The sequence below is a fragment of the Tyto alba genome, unplaced genomic scaffold (assembly GCF_018691265.1).
Source record: "Tyto alba isolate M040663 unplaced genomic scaffold, T.alba_DEE_v4.0 Super-Scaffold_6, whole genome shotgun sequence".
NCBI classification, from domain to species: Eukaryota; Metazoa; Chordata; class Aves; order Strigiformes; family Tytonidae; genus Tyto; species Tyto alba.
In genome coordinates this window covers 25,504,662-25,527,761 of record NW_024881327.1, presented here as the reverse complement: position 1 = coordinate 25,527,761, position 23,100 = coordinate 25,504,662, and the positions used below count along the sequence as shown (strand labels likewise).

At 44.1% G+C, this 23,100-nt stretch overlaps 2 protein-coding genes across 3 annotated transcripts; both read left to right on the top strand.

Moving 5' to 3' along the window:
* Positions 1-4,382: 4,382 nt before the first annotated feature.
* On the top strand, positions 4,383-10,551 carry SRD5A3 (steroid 5 alpha-reductase 3). Of its 2 annotated transcripts, XM_032999110.2 has the most exons (6): positions 4,383-4,603; positions 6,299-6,450; positions 6,871-7,065; positions 8,358-8,480; positions 8,975-9,110; positions 9,755-10,551. In XM_032999110.2, exons 1-6 carry the CDS (start codon positions 4,389-4,391, stop codon positions 9,936-9,938), a joined length of 1,005 nt encoding a protein of 334 aa, XP_032855001.2. In that variant the 5' UTR covers positions 4,383-4,388; the 3' UTR covers positions 9,939-10,551. The 2 variants fall into 2 exon arrangements, with proteins under 2 accessions (XP_032855001.2, XP_032855002.2); XM_032999111.2 differs by having other exon boundaries at positions 8,975-9,870.
* A 589-nt stretch (positions 10,552-11,140) lies between these two features.
* On the top strand, positions 11,141-21,613 carry TMEM165 (transmembrane protein 165). Its single transcript, XM_032999112.2, has 6 exons — positions 11,141-11,482; positions 12,990-13,215; positions 15,091-15,266; positions 16,135-16,317; positions 19,128-19,233; positions 20,685-21,613. The coding sequence occupies exons 1-6, from the start codon at positions 11,318-11,320 to the stop codon at positions 20,759-20,761; spliced, it is 933 nt and encodes a 310-aa protein (XP_032855003.2). The 5' UTR covers positions 11,141-11,317; the 3' UTR covers positions 20,762-21,613.
* The last annotated feature ends 1,487 nt before the right edge of the window (positions 21,614-23,100 follow it).

Sequence of the window (23,100 nt, the reverse complement as noted above, 5' to 3'; positions counted from 1 at the left end):
TAATTTATACCCATTTTTATTCTGGATCCTTTAAGATTCTATTTTTATCAAGAGGATCTTCACGAGGGACAACAATTCAGCTCAACAGCTGAGACATCTGTGTTTAGGAAGAAAAAACCTGGCACTCTGGAGGTACCTGTCTCCATCTGTTATATTAGGAACCCATCTAACTGGTTTCAGCTAGATACCTAATTTTTAGATGGGTAAAGTTAGGAAAGTTAAACTCCACCCATCAAGATGGAGTAAGTGTCACAAAGCTGAGAGCAAATATTTGCCATGAAAAGCTAACACACAACCACAAACGTTTGCAATTGTCAAATTACAAAGCCTACAAATGCTATCGGCACACCAACTGTTACAGACAACTAACGCCAGGAGGGACTGCGAGGTGAGAACCCCGCAGCGGTGCTACTGGAAGGATGCTGGAAGGATGCTCGAAGGATGCTCGAAGGATGCTCGGGGCTCTCCCGAGCCCTCCTGGGCAGCAAGCAGCCGGAGCCCAGCTTCGGGGGAACCGAAGAGTGCTGGTGCCACCTAGAGGGAACGATTCGCCTAAAAAATCGGAAAACCATTCCCGCACGTGAGTGATATAATGTGCCACAGATGTACAGCACTGGGGAAAAAATTCCTAGAGAGAAAGGCTCTCACTGCTGTGCAAAAAATATACACAATTATGAGAAGTAGTAGCGTACAACTTACATCTTCTGCTCAACATAACTTGTAAATATAAATACAGAAGGTATATTTAAGATGACCAACTGCTGATTCCTCTCCCCTTCAAACCATTTCCCACCCTCACAGTTGTATTCCTTCCCTTCTTCCTCCAATTATCTGAACTCTGAGGAAATAGCTGACAAACTGACCACATCTGGAGGTTGGATCCTGCGTCCCTGCGCTGTTGTAGCACCGGTGGTGACTGGAGCCAGCTGGCAGCCGGTAGTGCCTTGGGCGTCCGGGAAGCATCGACTGCTTGGGCAAGACTTGGGAAGCAACTTCACAGCCCTCTGCTGATCACCAGATTTTCAAATGACCCACCTGAAGTCTGGCATCTGCCCGTATAACTTAAAACCCCTCTGTGTTACAGCCAGAAAAGAACCAACATCCACGAGCAAAGGAAAGATTGGTGCATAAATAGAAGTCATCGTCTTTCTCTCACCATTAAATCTGTCACCTACAACCTATGGTTCACTGTGATAACTACAGCGGTGACAATAACTCGCAGGGACACTATGGATCTTGGGGCGTGTTGCTGATGGGTGGACTCCGCAGCTCTTTCACAGCAGGTTGAAGTAAAGTTTGAGCAAGTGTTCACCAAAACATTGTGGACCACAGTGCTTTCCTCACCTTTAAACTGCTGCACATGGTTGCTGCCATGGGTTGGTCTGTGGGCACAGCTTTCATGCTGTGGCTCTTACTTGCCCCACAGGAAGCCCCACGTGGTAGCAGTGCTGGAGCCAAGGAATAAGATATTAAAAGGGACCTGTTCTGCTTGTTACAGCTGTAGTTTTCCTCAAACACTAATTTCTTCCCCTTCCCACTTATATATTCTGGTAGAGTGCAGAGCAAGTCTTGGCTCATGCCTACTAAATCCCTCTTTGCCTGGCTTTGCTGCTGGTAACACTGCAGTCGACATCACAGCTGGTGACACCACGTGCCATGTAGAATTAGTGCCTCAGTCCTACTGTGTACTACAGACCAATGTGTAGAGGATTCTAAGGAATATAAAGGTTAATTGATGGAAGAGTATTTGATGTTAAACATTTGCTAGTTCATTGACCTCCATGAGAGCTGTACCTCTGAGGTTCTGGGTTAGCTAAATTTAGGAGGCAACCAAAGTGCCAAAAAGCTGGGTACCTGTCACCCCAAAGGGGAACATGGCACAATGTACTGCGTGTCTCTGGGTGCATATGACTGTCCTGCTGGAGCCCTGTTGTCATTCTTCAGGTCCACCGCCCAGCAGCACCCCTGTAGGCCCTCCGGCCTCCACTGTCTCATGGGCACCATAATGTCCACATTCCTTATCCTTCACTTTAAAACACCCCTGAAGTCCAAACTGCACAGAAAAATATAACTTGGGTGCAGAGGAAGCCAGGAGTCTTCCGAACATGATTTCATGAAAATGTCATCTACACTGGGCACCAAAATTGCCAAGCAAAGCTATTTTAAATTTTAAAAGTTTGCTGTTCAGACAAAGGAAGGGCCCTCTTTATGGGCCAGACTGTTGCTCGCCTTTGCCTTATCTGTCTTGTGAAAGCCATAAAAGGACTGGCCTGCAGGGACAAGACTGCAATGTGTCTCCTTCATGTTTCAGAGAGGATCTGAGGCTGAAAAGGAAGAGGTACATCTGCCGTGCTTCGGAGAGACATGCTGCAAGAGTGGACAACCTCCAGCTGTAGGGACCGTGCAGCACAAGAGGACCCAGTACCTCGAGTCAGGGCCTGCAGAAGCACATCGCTGCCATGACCCCGCAGGCTGTCGCGGGGCCTCCCGTGCCGTCGCTGTTTGCAAAGCAGACACGGCTGCTCCCTGCTTACGCACGGTCTGCTCTGCCCAAACCAGTCACCACAGCAGCGCTTTCGAAACGTGGCCCTGTGGGACGCAGAAATAAGCTCCTGCCTGCTCCCTGGGATGGCAGCACCCCTCCCTCCTCCCCAGCGCTGCCCAGGCTCCCTCTCCTTCCCCCTGCCCTCACCAGCGGAGGGATTACCCACACACCGCCTGCTGCTCCCTCCCACTTCCCAGAAATGTCCACCCACCTGCCTGGTATCTTTATCTCCTGCTAATTACCCAAAACAATTAGCCACGAAATCCCTGAACCAGATTTAGGATTCAGTTACACCGAACTGACAAGGAAATTAGACTGAGCTCCAAACCTGGGCATAAATGATATTGACATTAAAATATTTATTATATCCCATTATGCAGGTGTAACTGGAGAGCTACCAATCTATGTCTTAGCAAGAAATGTGAACTCTAATTATTTTTTCCTAAGCAATGTTACTGATGTCATCTGTGCTTCAGCAGAGCATGTGCTGCTTTGCAGGATTCACTGACAGGATGGATTAATGCAGTCATCAGTGCATCCTCGAAGTAACTTAGGCAGAGATTATACTTCTTGTTTAGGAAAATATATTGGTAAAATTTAAAAATGTTATTTCGATTAAGCCTGATCTATGCCCCCCCAAAAAGATGCTATATGGGTTTGGTAGCTAGTTGGGGTGCATTAAAGTGCTTATGACATAATTCAATCCCATACGGGAAAAAGTCATCAACACCTTTACAGATACCTTGGGAGGTACCACTGTAACGGCAGCCACACTGGGCATTGTGGAAGCACACTTGTAGCAACAGATATTCCTCTTGAAGTCAAAAACCTGTGCGTACTTCAGGCCCAAATCTCAGTGAGTTGAAAGGTGATGGCCAGTGCCTTTATCTACTGATTTCATGCTGGTTTGAAGTAGCAGTAAAGACTAATAAAATTAGGTTGTTCTGTATTTAAAGACTTGGAAATACAGTCCAACTATATTTTTCCTGAGAATCGAATTAAAATCTTATTTTACACTAGAGCATTAATAAGCACTAACATAACTATGCCCACACTAAACATCATGACTTCATATATACTCTGAAAAGTTTGAAGTATCTTTTGTTGTCTCCTTGGAGGGAGTGAATCAGGTAATTTACTCAGTGATATTTGGTGACACAGACCGACACCTGAACACCTGCCAAGTAACACTTGAGCTTCTCTTGTGAAGAGAAGGCTTGAGCCGCATCCCCGTATGTGCGCAAGGCAGGATGCGGGCAGGACATTTTTCACCAGGCATCAGAGAACCTTCTCCTTTTGGCTTCTTCATTTCTCAGGTTAAAAGAAAGGCCAATAAAGCCTCTCCTTTCTTGTAACGACAAACTCAATAACGTTATTAGAATAAAATTCAGAATGCGGGACCCCACGCCCGTGTAACATGGCGGAGGTGGCTGACAGGTGAGCAGGTAGCAGAGACAAGCCGGGGCGCGGGAGCTCGGCGCGGTTTCGGGGTTACCGGAGGACACCACGGCGTAACTACCGGGCTTCTCTCCCCGCAGCGCCGTTAAACCCGCGGCAGCCTCCGCCGCCTGAACGAAAAGAGGCGACGGAGGCAGCGCAAACGCCGAGGAGCGCACAAGCTAACGCTGCAAACAGAGATTCCTCTCCCACCCCCCGCGCCATTTTGGGAGCCGGCTGCGAGAACTAGAGCGCAGCGGTCACGACTCCCGCCTCCCTTCCTCGGCCCCTTTCGTTCCTCCGCCGTCCCGGCTGGGGGGCCGGCGCTTTCCCCAAGGGCGGGAAGAGGAAGGGGAAGTGCCGCCGCGGCGGCTGTGGGCGGAGCGGGCCGGGCCGGGCCGGGGCCATGGCGGCCGCGCTGGCCGCCGCCTGGGCTCTGCTGGCCGCCGCCTTCCTGGCCGCGCTGCTGCTGCTGCTGCTGCTGCTGGGGCGGGCCCCGGCCCCGGAGCCGCGGCCCGACGGCGCCTCCGGCCTCTTCCAGGATCTCATCCGCTACGGGAAGACGAAGCGCGGCTGCGGGCAGCGCCCGGCCCGGCTGCGCTTCCTGCAGGCGCCCAAGAGGTGAGGGGCGAAGGTGTAGAAGATAAAGGGCGTATGCGTATCCTTGGAGTTGGGCTCAAATTTTTTGCGGAGGTGTTGTTCTGTTTTGACCGGTGGGGGACCGAGGAGCATAGAGGCTGCAGCCATACGGAGTTTATACGTTCCAAATTGGAACAAAAGCTTTGAATCCCAGTCCCAGGCAGTATCTGCAAAACAAACTTTCCCGCCAGATTTTGCTCAGGGGGCTGGGAATACGGATTCCTGAGTGTAACTGTGGCTGTGCAGGTAGACCGCAGCTTTACTGTCATCAACCGATGCTCAGTTGTTGTTTCCTTCCTTCGAGGTTTTTTTTTTAAACGTGACTTAGGATACTAATAACAGCATGTTAACATAATGATCTGGACCCTGTGTGAACAGTCTGTAATAAGGCAAAAGAACCACTGCATTATCCAAACACATCACTTGATAGATGTTTAATAGGATGAAAGGGGTGGGAAAATAAAAACGTTTACAACTTTCTATACGTTACTGGGATTTCACAGTTTTTGATCAGCTGAGATTCATGACTAGAACTAGCCTTTGACTTGGACACAGACAAGACAAGATCTTGCAAGGCCAGCAGGACAGGGCTGGGAGGCTACTTAACCTGAAGATCAGATCGCCTCTAATGTAATGATCTTATTGTCACTGTCATGTTTTATATATATAGCTTTCAAAGCCAATATTTAAAGTTTTATGACACAGCATGTTTTTCATGGAAAGGATGTAATGTAGTATCTTGGTTATCAGGCTTCTGGTTACAGAAAATACCCAGGGATGTGTTTAAGCTCTGGAGTACTCTTACTGAAAACAAGGGCTCATAAAGGCCTTGTCTTAATTGCAGCACATTGCAAAGTGCCACATTCTTAAGATAGGTTCTTGTTTGGGTTGAGCTTTCTCCCCCAGAAGTTTTCCACCACCCCTTCTTAGGGAGGGTGGTGTCTGAAAAACATGGCTTTTTCAGGGAATTGGTTTCAAGCTTTCAACATCGACAAAGCGATTCTGTTACTTGAGTGGTTAGTGAACCTGTAACCCAGCTACCTGAAAGAATAGAGAAGATCCTGAAGGTTGCTGTTGAGGCATTTTCTGTTTCCATTCATCTGTGTCTTGTTTCTAAACAGGCACCCTATTTTCACTAGCCTGGGCTTGTTTTTAACTTTGCCATTCCATCTTGTCAAATGTTGTGATTCATTTCACATTGGTTTGGCAAATAGTGAACACCTCTCCTTGAGGGATGACACGTACTTACTGTGGTGCTGGCTCGCTCTGTAGGTCAGATACATCCCCAGCATAATTGGGATTGCTGAAAGCTCTCGGGGCATGTCTGTACTCGGCTGGCAGGGCTTGTTTGTGTGCTAGCAGCAAAGCTCAACGCGTGTGGAGAAAGTTCTCTAGCGAGTGATGAGACAGAAATCTACTGAGTAACAGGACAGTAAGGAAAGAGCTTGAAACTCGGAGGTGGCGATAGGTTTTTATCAATATACAAGTTCTATTTGTCTTCTAAGTAGAAAATGCAGGAGAGGGACTAAATTTTACTTCTGCTGAAACAGAGTTCTCTACTTACTGATGTAGGGCCTGAAAGGGAATGTACTTGCCATCAGGCAAGCTTGTCCTGCAGCTGCATTTCCAACTAAGGAGCAATGAGAACGTTAATGAAGGCCCTTTTTGTTCCCACAGGTGGTTTACTCACTTTTACGTGGTTTCTGTGCTCTGGAACGGCTTTCTGCTGATCTGGCTTTTCCGAGCCAAGTTCCTTGGAGGGTCGCTCCCATCATGGATTCAGCACGTGCACCATGTTCTTGGCAGAGCTTCTCAGAGTGAGGATACTGGCAAGTATTCCAGCTATTATGGTGCAGCCGTATAAATATTAGAAAGCTGCACTGCCATCCTGTGCTGAATTTGTATTCTTCAAATGCTACTTCATCAGCTGCTTTTAAACTAGGCTCCAAGTGACTTTCCTGGAACACAAAGTCCCTCTGTCATTAATCAAGGTAGAAATCATTCTAATTTATTGATATGATGGCTTTTAGCAGTCCTTTTAGCAGAAAGGGCCATTAGCATCTCCTAGAAGTAATCTTGCTGTGGTCAGCAGTGCCTCACATGTACCAATATTTTCCCCAGTCCTCAGTTAATTTAAAATGAGGGTAGAATTTTGATGCGGGGAGGGGAAAAAATAACTGTTTTGAAGCACTGTAGGAATTAAGTTGTTCCCATCTGTCTCAAAGTTGCTGTTTTTCACGTGCAAGCAGATAGTGAGCACTTCTCTGCGCTCCTGGTTCTCCTGCTGCTTTGGCTTCATAGCTGTCGAAGACTTGCAGAATGCCTCTGGACCAGTGTGTTTTCCAGTGGCGTCATTCATATCGTGCAATATTGCTTTGGACTTGGTTACTACATTGCCGTTGGCTCAACTGTGCTATGTCAAGTCCCAACTGACGTCAGGAATGGTAAGTGCCTGCTTAGTTATTACCAAAGATGCAATCTTACTCCCATTTGTTTCCATCATGGCAAATGATTTGTTAAAGGGCTGCTTGTGTGAGAAGTGTGTTAACAGATGAGACCTAAAAATACTTACTTGCATAGTTCAAAGTAAGTATGTTTCAGTACATCACATAGTCAACCAGCATCACACACTTTCATGTTAACCATCACTGTTACTTCCTGAAAGACAACTCGCACAGATACTTTCAGGATCATTACCAATCAGTTTTGCATTGAGATACCTGTGTTTTATGAAGGACAGTAGTAGGTACCAGTTCTCAAATGCCACTATGCAACTTCAGTTCTAAAACTGGAGTTTGTTCTTTTTTGTTCTAAGCTTTCCTGTAAGTTGAGTCTGCAAGGCTGTCTTGGCCACCTCCTTTGTTTTCCATTTAGAACTCGCCACCGTTCTGCCTTGCATCAGTCGGTCTCATCTTTCCCTTAGCACTGTAGTGTCTCCATTAATACAGCAGAAATTTGAATTACATGACTTGTTTCTGCCAGCACATTCCACTCAATCTCACAACTGAGCTGCTGTTCCCCTTCGCAGATGAACCATGAGCTGGTTGTAACATTTCTCCCATGACTAATTTTTGTAAGGTGGTCATTATCAAGTATGTAACTTCATTGAAGTTTTTAACCACATCCAACCAGTTCTAGTTTAATCCAGTGATTTTTTCAAAAGAACATTCAGATCTCCTATGTCTAGATAAAACCTTTTTCTTTCTGGACCTGTCTTCTACTTTTCATATCGTGCAGATTCTTGGAGATGGTGTATTGCTTTGTACATTGAAAATCATCCATAATACAATTAACATTTTTCAAGTCCAAAATGGTTCATGGTGTGCGTGTGTGTGTAGGTATGTGTACACATCTCACTCACCATCAACTGGACAAACAGCTGTGTACTTATCTGTTGACCTGAGCCATGACAACATCTTTGATTAAGATGATAAGAATTACAAACCCTGTTGAATATTAAGGTCTTAGACTATCAATTATGTGTCGGTTGTACATCATGCTGTACCTCCAGCTACTGGGTTAAAAACTAGGTATTTTTAGTATTGAGTGGTTAAGGGAAGTGAACTACCAGCTGAGCACTTAAATGATGCAAGATTTAAAAGCATCTTTGGAGGGATTAGAGGCTCACTACTAGATTTTTTAAGACAGTAACATTTAAAAAATGTATACAGTGTTTTGGGATGATGCTTGGGGAGGTATTTCCTGGCTGTGTACTGATGAAACATGTTTCATTTAGGAAAAGAGCTTTCTATGCAGATCCACTGGTATCACATTGTAGGAGTTATGATGTACATTTGGGCCTCTCTTCACCAGCACAGATGTCTTGTGATTCTAGCTAATCTTAGAAAAAATAAATCAGGTAAGGTGTTTCATTTCTGCCAACCATTTACTTAAGTCATTTTTTCCTTTCAGTGGGCTTCTGTAGCTTCTAATACTTTAAAACATGAGTATTTTTCAGTTCCTGTAATGTGGTGCTCTCTCTAAGACTTTCAGTAGATCAAATGAGGCTTTTCGGGAAAGAGATTGGGTGGCTGAATAGGGGGTTGTGTCTGTATATATAGTTTTATAGAACTTCTAGTATCCTAAGGACAGACGCATGCTAACGCTTAGGACTTGTGCCACTCCCCAGGGACCTCATTTCTGTCTCCATGTGGGCTAAAAATAGGTTTCCTTACTCTGTATTTGCACAAACAGCCAGAGGTGGCATCTTATTTCATTAAGAAGTGCAAAGCTGCCAGATCAGATGGAGGTGGATGATGATGATAACTTTAATGAGTATGTTGTTCTGTAATTGTGAGTAAAGTTTGTTTAATGCATATTGTTCTGAACTAATTTCTTTCTGTTTGCTTGCAGGAAAGGTTGTGAGCCTGAGCCACAGTGTACCTTTTGGAGACTGGTTTGAGAGAGTTTCTTGCCCTCATTATTTTGCAGAGCTGCTCATATATGTGTCTATGGCCATCACGCTTGGATTTCACAACGTGACGTGGTGGTGTGTAGTGATGTATGTTCTTTTTAACCAGGCTCTGGCTGCTGTTTTGAGTCATGAGTTCTATCAGAAAAACTTTAGCTCCTACCCAAAGCATCGAAAAGCATTTATACCATTTGTTTTTTAGAATATTTCTTCTAAAGCATCTTTAGTGCAAACTGGGAAATGTTTTCTATAAGGGAATGAGAGATACATGGTTTATTAGAGCCAAGGTGAAATTGCACGTTTTGCCTAACTGTAGCTTAAAAGCTCATCATTTTAATGACAGTCTCATCCGTGTTACCAATGCATGTGGGGAAATACATAGGTCTCTGCATATCATACAGGCTAAAAAAAAGTTTACTGAAGACCTTAATTTAAACTGAAGAGATGCTAATTGGCTCTTTTCTGTTTTACAACTATATCTTAAACATAAAACATTTGCTGTTGTGCAGCAAGCCCAAATAGATACACGTGTTAACTGTGTAGTGAAAGGTGGGTTGCAAGGAACCATTTGAACTACTGTGTTTCATGCCTTGTCTAATATTTAAGCATATTTTTTTGCTAGTCATTTTTCTTTGAATCACTTTAGAGGGAGGCAAATTGTGTATTGTCTTTCTGTACTTCCCTGTTGGTAATTAAAACCAGCCACTGCTTTATAACTGCAGGCACAAAAAACGGTGGACAAAGCTGCAGTGGAGGAATGACTCACGCTCAGCAGTGGAGATAAACAGACCCATTCTCTGCATTATCTCTTCTGCAACAAAGTGTCTTAATTCATTCATGGAAAACTCCTTCTTTATCCCTAAACTGGGCGAATCACGGAAGGTTCTCTGTCTGGAGAGACAGTAGAGGAGAATTTGCAGAAAATTAATGTTCTTGGTTATGGTTCTGCCATCCTTACGGTGGGTTACTGGAATCCCTCGTGTGTTGGAGGGGGCAGTTATGCAGGATGACCGTAACCACGACTACACTGGTTTTTAAACAGCCTGTGAAAGCAGATGTAATAAACTGCTGAAGCAAAGGACAGAAACCAGTATCTGACAAGCGTTGCAGGGAAATTCTGTACTGGAGGGATGATGTCGGTCAGCACAGGGTCTTTCTGCACTTAACCACTGAGTATTTTGGTCCTTTTCATGATACTGGAGTGAATGATCAGATTGTATCATGTAGCATATGGACACGGGTTTCAGCATGTTTTCTTACATGCGTGTATTATTTTGTATATGAGTTTTTATATACTTTATATACTGTATATTTTACGAATTATCTAAGTAAAACAGCTTATTACACCTTCTGTTTCTATTTTGTATAGTTTTTCAAAATTGAGCTGTGTATTTGCAAAACACGAGCGATTACTTTGCACAAAATGTTGTGCCTCTCCTGGCTCTCACAACCCTCTCCCCATCACCGCCTTCCATGCCCTCGCTTCACCATAACATTAATAAACAACCCTGTCTCGGGACCGCATCTTTCCATGTTACTTCTATTTTTTTTTTAGTGATTCCCCGGAGGCTCCCTCAGCCTGCCTCCGAGCGTCTCCCTGTTTTATTGGCGTTCTTGCTCCTGTTTATTAGGCTGTTAAGCACTTCTCTGGGAGCGCATTCCTGTCCTTGCCCGGGGGAGCGCAGGCCCCCCCGGGGTCACGCATACCCAAAGCGCCGCTTTATACTCCGGGTTTTAGAAACGTGGCTGTGCCCAGGCCCTTCCTCGTGCCATTTCTTTGCCTTCTTACGCAGCCGTTTTGCTTCCCGTCCCTCAGCGCCCTTTCCCTGCCCCCAGGCAACTCCGAACAGCGGAAGGACGGCGCTCCGACTCGCCCGCTCCCCGCGGCCGGCTGCGCAGCCGCCCTGCCCGTCCCCTCCGCGACGCCGGGAGCCGGAGGAGCGGGTGGAAGTTCCGGAGGAGCGGGTGGAAGCTCCGGAGGAGCGGGTGGAAGCTCACCCCGAGCGCCGCGGAACTGCCCCGGGACCCTCAGGGGCCGGCGCCGGGCCGCTGCCTCCCGCCCGCCCGCTGGCCGACTGCGGCGGGCGGAGCGTCAGTCAGCGGCCGCAGCCAATGGGCGCGGGGCGGCCCCGCCCCTCCGGGCCGGGCCGTTGCAGGAAGCGGTTGGGGGACGGTTGCGGGGCCGCGCGGCTGGGGCGCTGCGGGGCCCGGGCGTTGACGCGGCGCCTTTAAGAGCGGCCCCCCCGCCCCCCCCCCCCTTCCCTCAGCACCGCGCTCCGGCCGCCATGGCCTCCCCGCCGCTCCCGCGGGCCGCCGCGCTGCTGCTGGCGGCGTCGCTGCTGCTACTGGCGGTGGCCCCGGCGGGGCTCCGTGCCGCTCCGGAGGAAGAGCCCGTCAGGAAGAAGGAGCCGCCGCCGCCGCCGGCGCTGGGAGCCGAACCGCGGGCTGAGGTGAGGCGAGGCGAGGCGAGGCGGGGGGGGACGGGCCGCAGCGCGCCGCAGCGGCTGCCGGCACAGCCCTCCCCTGCCCTCCCCTCCCTCAGCCGGGCCGCGGGGGCGGGCCGGGAGGACTTCGCGCCTTTCAGAGGCCAGACGGCTCCGAACTTCCCCTGCTTTATCAGAAAAAGGGAAAGCCGCAGGGCCACCTTAAAAGGCAGCTTTCCTTTCCTCTGCTAAGAGGGGAATTTAGGTCCGACGTGAAAAATGGGCTAATTGTTATTATTTTTTTCCGTCACGTAGATATTTTTATGCCCCGCTTGCTTGCATACTGAGGGGGGAAATCGACCTCCTTAGGTCTTCCTCACAGAAGCAGGTGAGAGCACGCTGTGTTGTGACTCAAAACCTGCCAGTTTTTCCTCAGTGCTTAAGATGAGTTTATTTGCGTTACATTTTTTTAAATGATGTTCTTGCTTAGGGGATTATCGTGCTGGATGATCACACAGAGGGATGAAAAAAACTATTAACATATGGCTTGATGTAGCATGTAGAACATGCCAGGTTTTAAACACCAAAACCAAAAATTTACAGCACTGCTAAAGGTGAAAAAACTGTGGGAACTCATCGTATATGGTACAGAGCATGGAAACTTTTAAATATCAAAACTAGAAACTTGCAGCACTGCTAAAAGTGGCATGCTGGGAAGTCACCGTGTTAAAACACGTTGCTGTCTGTCTCTGCTGGTAGGTGTGCTGAAACAAGCTTCCTTAGCCATCTCTGGTCAATCACGTGAACATCAGTGTCTATGTTTTGGGTTTTGCTTTTGATTGTAGCTATCTTAATCTCTATAAAAGTAAACGCTTTGGTGAGGAAGTGAGATCTGGAGTATGCAGGTCTGGTTTGACCACTGGAAAATCTTAAAGCTAGTTTTCAACAAATGTAGAGCATGTACAAAAAAAAAAAAAAAGCTGATGAAAACTTGCGCAAAGTTTTAATGAGGCTGAGATGCAAAGATTCTGCAAGGGAGGAAAGTGATTCTGACAATTTTTAAAGTACTTAGTATTTTTCCGAAGGTATCCTAGTCACCCAGTTTTAGTCTGAAGAATTGCATTCTTAATATTTATATCAGAAAATTGCTTTCTTGGTCAAGATCATAAATTAAATAGCCAGGAACTGTAAATACAGCAATATTAGAGCTGAACTAAAGCAGCTTTCCCCATGTTTTGTTGCAAGAGTGGTTCTCATGGTCTGGTAATCATGTGCATGGTAAAGTGCTACTTTAATAATCTGTGCATGATCTGATCTTCCAGCTAAGCACCTAACGAGCAATTTGAGGTAGGTGGCAGCCAGTAACTAGTTAATGACCATTAATGCTGCATGAGAGGTGTATACTTAAATGTCATGCTACGCAGTATGGTATGACAGGAGAAATACAAGGCGAAGTACTTCTGCGAACTATTCAAGCCTAATTAACTAGGGAGTTTTTTGTTGTTTTTTTCTTTTTTTCCCTTCCCTCCTACAGAAGGGGTCCTCACAGGTTGCTCCAGTCCACATCGTCAGTGAAGAGTCAGCTGACAAGACTAATTTGGGCTTTATTCATGCATTTGTTGCTGCTATATCGGTCATCATCGTATCGGAACTGGGGGATAAGACCTTCTTCATTGCAGCCATCATGGCAATGCGGTACAACCGTTTGACTGTACTGGCTGGTGCTATGCTTGCCTTGGGACTGATGACGTGTTTATCAGGTTAGCACCCTTTTCTTCTTGTTTCATCTCTTGTAATGTGCTGGGTACATATTTATCAATAAATCGTAATTGAAATTATGATGAAGGTGGTAGGTATATGCAGTTTTCTGTTTCAAGGAGAGTGTGAAGGTTTTCTAGGGACCATAGCTCAGATTGAATATTTAGGGAATGTGGGAGTGACTTCTATTTTTCCTCCTAAGGCAAAAGATTCTTAATACAGTGACAAATTTCCCTCGTCTGACTTGTATCCCTGTACGTGTAGCTGTTTGGATTTGCGCTGGGAGCTGCGTAAGTGGCAGATGACGTTCTGCCGCGATCGTGTGAGAAGAGTGGTACTGACAGCAGAGAGCTGGGGCAGGGAAGTGAGGTGGCAGGTGGCACTTGAGGAACCTGTAGCTGTGGGTGCTTACGTAGCAATCACTGTAAAATGGAGCAGCCTTCAGGTATATCAGAGGCAGCATAAATGTTGTTGTATGTGTGCTCATTTCTAACCGTGCCCATTTCAGAAATAATTGAGAGTGTTGGTTTATATACATGGGTAGGAGTGCATATAAGAAAGAGCATTTTTTTTATTTCTCTTATCCCCTCTCTCCACTGCCCTTGTTATATACAATCTGTGTCTGGAAGTTTCTGGGGCTGTTGCCCACCTTTGTTTCATGAAAACGTGCTCACTTAAACTCACTAGGTCCAAGTAATCACTACTTGAGGTGTTTTTTCAAGCTGTGCTTGACAAAATAAGCTGCATTACCATTATTATTTCATTATGTCTATGCTTGTATATGCATGTAATGCTAACAAAAAAAAATGGTTTTTGATAGTTTCTTGCATTGCTTTACTTTTTTATTTTCTGTCTTTAAAAAGAAGTTTAGTTTAACTCCTTCTGGCTTATTTGACGGTGCAACTAATACTGTTACTCATGTATGTATGTGCCATGTTTACTAATAGTAGAGCTTAATTAATTTTGGTCTTATTATCTTACTTCTGCTAGTGGCAGTGTGGATTAATTTCCAGATTATGTAGTAACTTCTGAGAGCATTTTTCAACTCAGAAAGTGTGTGTAAGAAAACACACATGGTAATATGCTAATTGCATGTGGAGTAAAACAACAGAAACAGCTGTGAGTGCATGGTCCAAGCAGCCTTTAATGTGAGGTGGTGTGGAGTTTCAATTACCTCTCATTTATACAGGCCAAAAATGCCTAATTAGTCTTACTGTGTGAAGAAGTAAGTACTTTGTCCTGAATACTATTTTTTTCTTATTTCAGAACTAGTTTTTGGCTTAGTTTGATCGCCTTCAATACTTGTAAAAGTAGATGCACTGTGGAGGTAGCTGTTTGGTCTTTGGGATCAGTGCTTTTAAAAGGAAGATCAAAGCTGGTCATGTGCGTTTGTGGGGAATGTGGGAGAAAAGAGAGTAGTAATGTGCAGGTATTTGCACTTGGCAAAAGAAGACAGACATGGATTCACACAGCTGGATGATTTGTGGATATGTCTGGTAGATTTAACTTGTAGAAAATCTTATTCTAACTTTATCTGACAAATGAAGTGATTGGGAAGAGATACTATCTAGCATGTAGTCATATATAAAAATGGAATTAACTAGACTGGCTCTTGGGAAGAGCAGCACATCACCTTCTGTGCCTTGTCTGCATGTTAATGGACTTCAGACTCTGGTATGACCAGTAATGGCTGGAGTTTCTACAATATTGTTATCTTGAAAAAAAAAATATATAGAAAAGTAACAGAAGATGCAATGTTTATTTATCAGTGGATAGCTGAATTGCAGACTTTGCTAGCAAGGATTTCTTAGATGTGGGAAAAACAATTATGATCTTCATGCTTATTTTTTTAAATGACACTTTTGTTTTCTTTCCAGTTTTGTTTGGCTATGCCACCACAGTTATTCCTCGTGTATACACATACTATGTGTCAACGGCACTGTTTGCAATTTTTGGCATCCGAATGCTTCGTGAAGGCTTGAAAATGAGTCCAGATGAGGGTCAGGAAGAGCTGGAGGAAGTTCAAGCAGAAATTAAGAAAAAAGATGAGGAAGTAAGTCATAAACTTTCTGTAAATTATGGCTGATGAAACAGTTACAGCCGTGAAGCTGCAGACTGTCACTGTCATGTTTGGGGTGTTCAGCTGTGTCTGTGATGGATAATCAGGCACAGAAAACGTGTGGTGAATGGCACAGAAAACGTGTGGTGAATGGCACAGAAGTGTCCCCTGGAGGCTGCGTTGACAGGTGATTCCAGTTCTGTGGCAAGACTGGCTTCTCAGCAGAAAAGGGTCTTTCTCCGTGGAGTGGGGTTTTTGTTTGGTTTTGACCTTGTTTTGTTTTTTTTTTTTTTTTAAATGCTTTACTAGCAGAGAGGACATCAACAGTTTACTCTTGCCTCTATTTTTATTTCTTTTTATGGTCAGAAAGATTAATGACGAGGTATGTAGTGTTGCGGCAAAGTCCTCTGTTAGAATAACTATCTAAATATATTGGTCCACCTCTAAGCAATAGCATAGAGTATTAATCTTATTTCTTTTAAGATTTTTTCATTAATGGCTCTCAAATTAGAATTTGATAAAATGACATGGGAAGAGGGGGATCCCTGCTTTAAAAATAGGAGGAAATCTGTGGTTAAAAACCAGGTGTCATTCCTGCTGAAACTGCTGTGTCAGTGCAAGATGGACAGTAATTGGAGGTTAGAGGTGATTACAAGTATATATGGGTGTGTAACTGTTTTTTTAAAATGATGTCTAATATAACTAATACATTCATAATGCAGCAGTCAGTGTGGCTAGTAATATTCCAGATACTAAATGTCTTGCTTTACTGTTTAAGTATTTAATTTGGATTGCTTAAATGGCGTTTCTAATTTTATGGTTGGTTGGTTTGTTGTTTGTTTTTTTCCCTTCTCCTCTGCAGCTTCAGAGAACTAAACTGTTAAATGGGCCAGGAGATGTGGAATCAGGGCCAGGCACCACTATACCTCAGAAGAAGTGGCTACATTTTATTTCTCCAATCTTTGTTCAAGCTTTTACGTTAACGTTTTTAGCAGAATGGGGTGACCGTTCCCAGTTAACAACCATAGTCTTGGCCGCCAGAGAGGTGAGTGTTGCAGAATGCCTGCACTGCTTTTGCCCTCTTCGGGTTGCCCACAGAGAAGTGGGAGACACAAAATACTCTTAGAGGAGATATCAGACTCACACTTGCTGCCTTGCTGTGCCTGACTTAGGTCTCAGCACAGCTGTAGACAGCTGTAGCACTGAAAATAAGTGCACTGAAGCCCTGTGTAGTATTAAACCTACTGTTGCATGATTGGGACTGCACAGGCATTTCTGGAAATAGCCATTTTATATCATGCAACTGAATACAATTGTTTGTTGTTACAGAACAGTTATTTCTTTGATCTGTCTGGTCATACTGTTTTAACCCAGTAGCTTTAAAAATAGACCTTCATCCCAGCAAACTTAAAGCTGTTAAAAAGATAGCTCTTTTTAAAAATTTCAGTGAATGTGGTACAGTGTATGGAACTAAAATAAACTCTACTTACTGCACAGCAGTTTAATGCTGTAAATTAAATTATATTCAGCATGATGCTTGGAATATATATAACTACTATATTTAAAGGAAAATTAAGGCTTATAGTCAGCCTTTTAATAAACATAAGTAGCTTGCCTGTGCTCTTTCATGAATTGAGATAATTTGCAGTTTTTCCCTAGTACTCGTGCTTCTTTGAGTGTACTTTCAGACCTTCCCTAGAGATAAATCAGGGCTCTGTAATGAAGGAGGCTATAATCTGTAGGAAATTCTTGTCTCTATTACAGTGTAAGGAAGGTGCTTAGAGCTAACAAGGCCGGGAACAGCAGGATGGAGAGGGTGATCTCATTGCTCAGGCAATTACATGCCATCTTGGAAAACAAGGAATTGTTGCTGCCTCTGCCCAAGTTTTTATAGGGTGCTAGGCAAGTTGCTGAAGCCCGTCTTTTCGCAGGAGGTGGTTGACTTCTGGTTTGCATTTTCTGAGTGTCCTATTAGGAAGTGCCCATCAGATTTGTGCGGTGCTGAACGTTGCAACTAAAGACTGGGTGTTGTGCCTTTAGCATATGAAGTGTTTGTATAAATGCTATAAGAAAATAAATTGAAGATACCTTGATCTTGGCTTTCAAAATCAGTGAATGATTATGATCCTGGATCTTATTTTATCTGTGGGATTGTTTTATACCCCTTTGTTTCATAATATATTCCGATAAAGCCTTGTCTGTGAAGTACTAGGATATATAGCAGCAGCATTACAGATATGCGTATGAGGAACGAAGTTATCTTTATATGGAGATTTGAGCAGTGTGGTCAATCAGCTGTGACACTATGCATTCTTCAGTGAAAAGAAAACAAAATACTATGTGACTGTTCATTAAGTGAGTAGCGACTATCCTGTCATAACAAACAAGGCTCCTTTGGAGGAAAAGATGATGATTTGGCTGTCTCTGTGCATACACCAGTTAATGAGTTAAGCCTGTCTTCATGAACCTATTCCTGACCTAAGCAGTCCTTAAGAACTTGTTTTCACACCTTGATAGTTTACGGTGTATGAGAATTGTTCCTCTGTTGAAGGAAACAGAAAAGGAAAGTCCATAGTGTCCTACTAGACTGGCTTTGCCTCATCTCCTGCATCTGAGCACTTCTGCTCCTGGAGATGCTGTGCTGGGGGAAGCCCTTGTGACTCGTTACCTTCCAGGGATGTCTCTAGGGAATGGGGTGGGGGGTGAGATCCACCCTCTGCCCATGGGGGCTGCACAGGTAACTGCTGACCACAGGGAAACGAGGATTTCCAGGAACTTTGGGTCCTGATCCTGGAGGCAAGTGTGTTCTGATGGCACAGCCCTGCTTCCAACCTGTGATTTTTCCTACCTGTCCTGTGCTTGGTGTTCGCCACCTTTTCTCACTGGCTTGTGGCTTTGGTTCTTTGGGCCAGTCAGTGTTGTCTTGTCTTCAGACCATATTTCTTAGACAGTTTTGCTGTTTGGCTGTTAGACGTATTGCATGCATTCCTCATGTGTGGAAGAAAAAAAAAAGTCTTGCTTAAAGATGTGCAGGGGACTCAACTCCACTTTCCCTCATTCATCTTTGTACAGCAAAGTCATGCTCCTACCTTGCATTCATTATCAGTTATTAACAGATTGTTTTCCATTTGTAATGCAGAAGTCTTCTGTTTCATGAGGTGTTCCATACATATGCTGCCCTTAACTGTGTGTTTTGTGAGTAGATCTGAGAAACCTCTTTATGTAGTAGAGTTGTTCACACATTGAGTAGCTGCTTGTTATGCAGTGATGTGAAAGCTGTTACCGACAATAAACTCTGAAAGCAGTTTATTATCTTCTGGACTTCAATTCTTTCATACCTCCCTCTTTGAGTGATTGGGTGGGGCAGAGTGTAGAGCACAAGCTTGTGAAGCTGGACAGAGGAGTCAGAATGTGTTAGCTGCTGAAAGCTTTCATTTGCAGTTCATGGATTTATTTTTCTGTTTCTTTAATTAGGTTGGTGCTCTTCCAGCTGATGCATATTTTGTTTCTCAACAGCTGCCACCTTCCCTCTAGAGGTTGCTTAATTGTTTAAGTACATCAGAGTGATTTCTGGATCTATATTTAACAACTTGAAGATGCTTCTTGGTTGAAATGTGCCATATGCTGCTGTATTAGTCAGGTTTAGATTTCAGCCTGTCTCACGAGCTGATGTACACTGCTACTGGTCTTTAAGGCAGTGATGGGGAGCACATCTGAGCAAACACCAGAGTACCCTCTGTGCTTGACAGTGTGCAGCCAGGGAATCAAGGCATTGCTCCTTCATGGCAGGAGGTTCTCACAGGACTAGTGGCTTTCCAGCTGTGCTGATGTTTCCCTTCTGTGTTTTTCCCTCAGGACCCCTACGGTGTGGCAGTAGGAGGAACAGTGGGACATTGCCTGTGCACTGGTTTAGCAGTCATTGGAGGGAGAATGATAGCACAAAAAATTTCTGTTAGGACTGGTAAGTGAAAACTCACTCTAACCAGAAAGATGCGTTAATGCTGGTAATGTTTGCAGTGTAAATGACTACGTGCTTGGGAACAGTGTTTCTTAAAACTTTTGGAAAAAACAAAAACTTTTTTTTGAGTCTGTGTCTTCTATCCCACCTGCCCCCCTCCTTTCCCCCCTCCCCTGCCCTGGGGGTGACCCTGTGCCCCTCCTGCTGGGCAGAGTCTGAGCATGTGCCACCACCCTGTGCAGGGTGCTTCCAAGGGGCCTGGCCTTAACTGAACTTAACAGTTCACTGAGTCTGATTTATGGAATCAAAATAGGCATTGTAGCTCCAGATTTAAAGATGGACACAGGTGAAGCACATTTTGCTTCACTATTATCTAGCTTGTAGGAGACTAGAGGAAGGAAATACAGTACTTTGAATAGTTGGTACGTATTGTTCAACAGTGGATAATAGTTCTGTCGCAATTCTGAGTGCAGACCTTCAGGTGAGCAGGAGAACTGCATACTTGCAAGTTATGCCAGCCATATAAAAGCTTTAAAAGCTACTGTGTGTGTGGCATAAATGTTTGGGGTTTTTTATCATACTTGCTATCTGTAACAAGGACCAGTAAGGTTACATAGGGTTGGTTGGTTTTCCTTAGATTAGGTTGCAGCTTGCTTCAACTGTCAGTCCTGTGATGTCGTGAGATTTCTTTCTCCCAGGAAGGATTCTGTAAAGCTGCTTCAGAATATTTGTTCTGTAGTTGCAAAGGTTGTAAAAACCAACTTCACTGCAAAAAGCAAGATGTGCATTCTGTTGTGTTTGCTTGCCAAGGAAACTGGTGACAAAGTGCTAATCTAACATTGATTTAGTATGCTCCTAAACTCATTGTGAATCTTTGGCCACAGGAATAGCTTTATTAGGTTAGACCAAAGATCCATCCAGCCTGTTGGTTTGTTCAGAGAAGAGTAGAAGAACATATACAGTGGTGCTTTCCCAGAATACTGTCCCAGCCTCTTGCAGAGTGTGGCCATTGCAAGCAGTTAATGTTTTTGATATTGTCTCTTTCAATATAGTTACATAAACTGCAAAAAATGCTAATTAGTGGGTCAGTCTTAACTGATGGCTTGCTTGAGCATGAGAATATTGTTTTCCCCCCGTACATCCAAATACTCAGCAGCAGGTGTCAATCTCGGTTTTACACCAGCTAAAGCAGTCAAAAAAAGCAGAAAAACAAAGCTTCCTTCTAAGAACCGGAATATATTCTTGTAGCTGCAGTTAGACAGTGGGATGGCATGTCGGGATCATTCCTGACACTAAGCTACAAACAAAGTCCACTGTTTGCAGCATAAATTTTAAAGCAAGGTTATTTGGGAATCAGACATTTTAAAAAATATATATATGAAATCTGTAATGTGTCATGGAAGATGTTAGACTTTCAGTATCTAATTTCTTTTTGGTTTGTGTTTTCCTTTCAGTGACAATCATAGGAGGCATTGTCTTCTTAGCATTTGCATTTTCTGCACTATTTATAAGTCCAGACTCGGGTTTTTAAAATTTTTCATCACTGCAAAAGAATAAGGATTTGAAGCATCAAGCAGCTATCCTTGTGCTTTTTTGTATATAATGTACAGAATTACAGTTAAACAAGCACTGAAGAGGAGACACTGAACTTTTTATAGCGAATGATTCATGGGACTGACACATTTATGGACAGCTGCTGCAGTGGAGATCTGCTTATTGTCTGGTCGGTTTATTCTGTGGTGCCTGCTCCCTTGGTGGGATTTGCCTGGGTTTTTTTTGCTTGCTCGACCTGGCTCAGCTGAGTTTTGAGGATCTACTCCCCGAAGTACTGAGGCTTCCTCTTCTTCCTCTGTTACACATGGCCACCTTTCCTGTTTCTTCAAGAGCTGATTCTTAAGGCTTCTCGAAGCAGACTGTGTCTTGTTCTGTGTTGCTCAGCAGAAGGTGTTAAGGAGAAAACTGCAGGCTCCCACCTCCAAGGACTTCGGTTCCAGGTGCACCTGAGGCCAGATGATCTCAGCTACCACAAACCTGGGAGGAGTTCCTTTGCCACTGAGTGGCTGAGCCACTGGCAGAATTTTATAAACTTAATTTAGAGGGAAAACTTCTTAATCAGGGATTTTTATCAGAAAATTGATGTGTGGTGATTATCAACCTACCGCGTTCAATATGCAATCTCTCTGGAGCTAGTATTATTTGACTTTTTAAAAAATTTTGAAATATTAAAGTATATGGAAAGTAAGTAATAAAATGGTCCAACTTAACAATGTTCCATTCCCAGGATTGAACAACAGTGGAATTCTTAGATCTAGATGTGTTCCTGTTTTTCTTTTTAGGAATATAATGTAATCGGGAAGACTATTAATAAAACATAGAGTCTCCATTTGAGTTATTTTCAGTATTGTTTTTGATGGTTCCCATAATTCCTGCCACAAAGGTTTACCAAGTGGTTATGTACTTAAGGTGAGGAAAGCTTTACTGAATTTGTTTTGGATACTGATAAATGCCAGTGTTACAAAGACTTTGAAAATGTTGACCACTGAAGATGTGGGTTGCAGAAATACATGCTTTCCTCTGCTCTTCGGCGACGATTTGAATTCTGAGCTAATGGCTTTAATAACCCACTAAAGTCTGCTCAGTATCAATCCTGTAAAATAGAAGCTATGGCTTCGAATAATACGAATCTGCCATTTATTGGAGCTGAAGTAATATGGAACGTTACAAATTTGACCATTCCATTTGTAGCTCACAAACAGAGCAGTCCTTAATCCTTCTCTTGGGTTTCTCTGCTCAGAAAACCCCTTAATGCCACATTTCTGTGAGTGCAGCAGCGTGATGCCCGTCGTGCAGAGCAGTATGAAAACAAGCTACACAACTTCAGACTCCAGGTCTAAATGTTCGTGTCTTGGCCTGAAGGAAGGGTGCTGCTGCCGCCTGTGCCATCGCTAATTCCTAGGTCAGGCACTGGTGGTTTGGTGGTGTGGTTTTGGGGTTTGGGGTTTTTTTGTTGTTGTTGTTTGTTTGTTGTGCTACTTTTTTTTTTTTTTTTTTTTTTTTAACCAAACATTGTAGTCAAACCTGCAGCTGCTTCTTTCCCACAGCCTGGAAACACACACTCTGTCCCTGGTGTGTTCCAGTTCCTGTGTGAAGGGGATTTGTAGCAGAGGTCATGTTAAAACAGGGTCAGGGACAGGGAACCCAGAATAGGGAAGAGCCTGAACTTTTAACGTTCCTGGACAACTGCTTGTCAGAAGTGGTGCCGTTGGACTACAGTATGTTCATACAGATGTGTCCTGGGTGAAGGAACTGTGGTGCTTTGGTTTAGCCTGCTGAAAATTGTTGCTCAAAATCCAAAAAGCCAAACCAATTGGCCGTATTCTAATGTAGAAGGCTTCCAAACTATGTATGTTCTGCTTAAAGCTGCCTTGATGTAAAAACAATTAGGATCTACAGAAAAATTAAGCTGTTTAATGTGGTGTTTGTGGATCCAAGCGTGAAGTTGCAGAACAAATCTCCACAACTTCCACATTTATATTTTACTATTATAAACTTATACCTGATGCTAAGTACTGCTTTTGACCAGTCACAGCAATGTATTTGGCTGCTCTCTGGTGCTAGCTGAGCAGGTAGGAGTTAGTCTTTTTTTTATTTAGAGCACAATCATTGTCTTATCCTTGGAACTCTGTTGCAGACTTAGATCACTCATTAAATTTTAACAAAAGCTTTGAAAGGTGCTTTAGTAGTTGCTATTAGCTACAGTGATTTAATGTTGCCAAGGGCCTGCTGGAATTTTTCACGATTTCAAGAACGTAGTCGGGATGCAGCTGCAGCTGGCTGGAGGTGGCAGAGGGACCCCGCTGACATATTTTT

Bases quoted from the DNA above. Each gene is read 5' to 3' on its own strand.
- SRD5A3 (XM_032999110.2), top strand. From the start codon at position 4,389: ATGGCGGCCGCGCTGGCCGCCGCCTGGGCTCTGCTGGCCGCCGCCTTC. The intron at 4,604-6,298 runs GTGAGGGGCGAA...TTGTTCCCACAG, and splicing joins TTCCTGCAGGCGCCCAAGAG to GTGGTTTACTCACTTTTACG. The intron at 9,111-9,754 runs GTGTGTAGTGAT...TTATAACTGCAG, and splicing joins TTTCACAACGTGACGTGGTG to GCACAAAAAACGGTGGACAA.
- TMEM165 (XM_032999112.2), top strand. From the start codon at position 11,318: ATGGCCTCCCCGCCGCTCCCGCGGGCCGCCGCGCTGCTGCTGGCGGCG. The intron at 15,267-16,134 runs GTAAGTCATAAA...TCTCCTCTGCAG, and splicing joins TTAAGAAAAAAGATGAGGAA to CTTCAGAGAACTAAACTGTT. The intron at 19,234-20,684 runs GTAAGTGAAAAC...TTTTCCTTTCAG, and splicing joins AAAAATTTCTGTTAGGACTG to TGACAATCATAGGAGGCATT.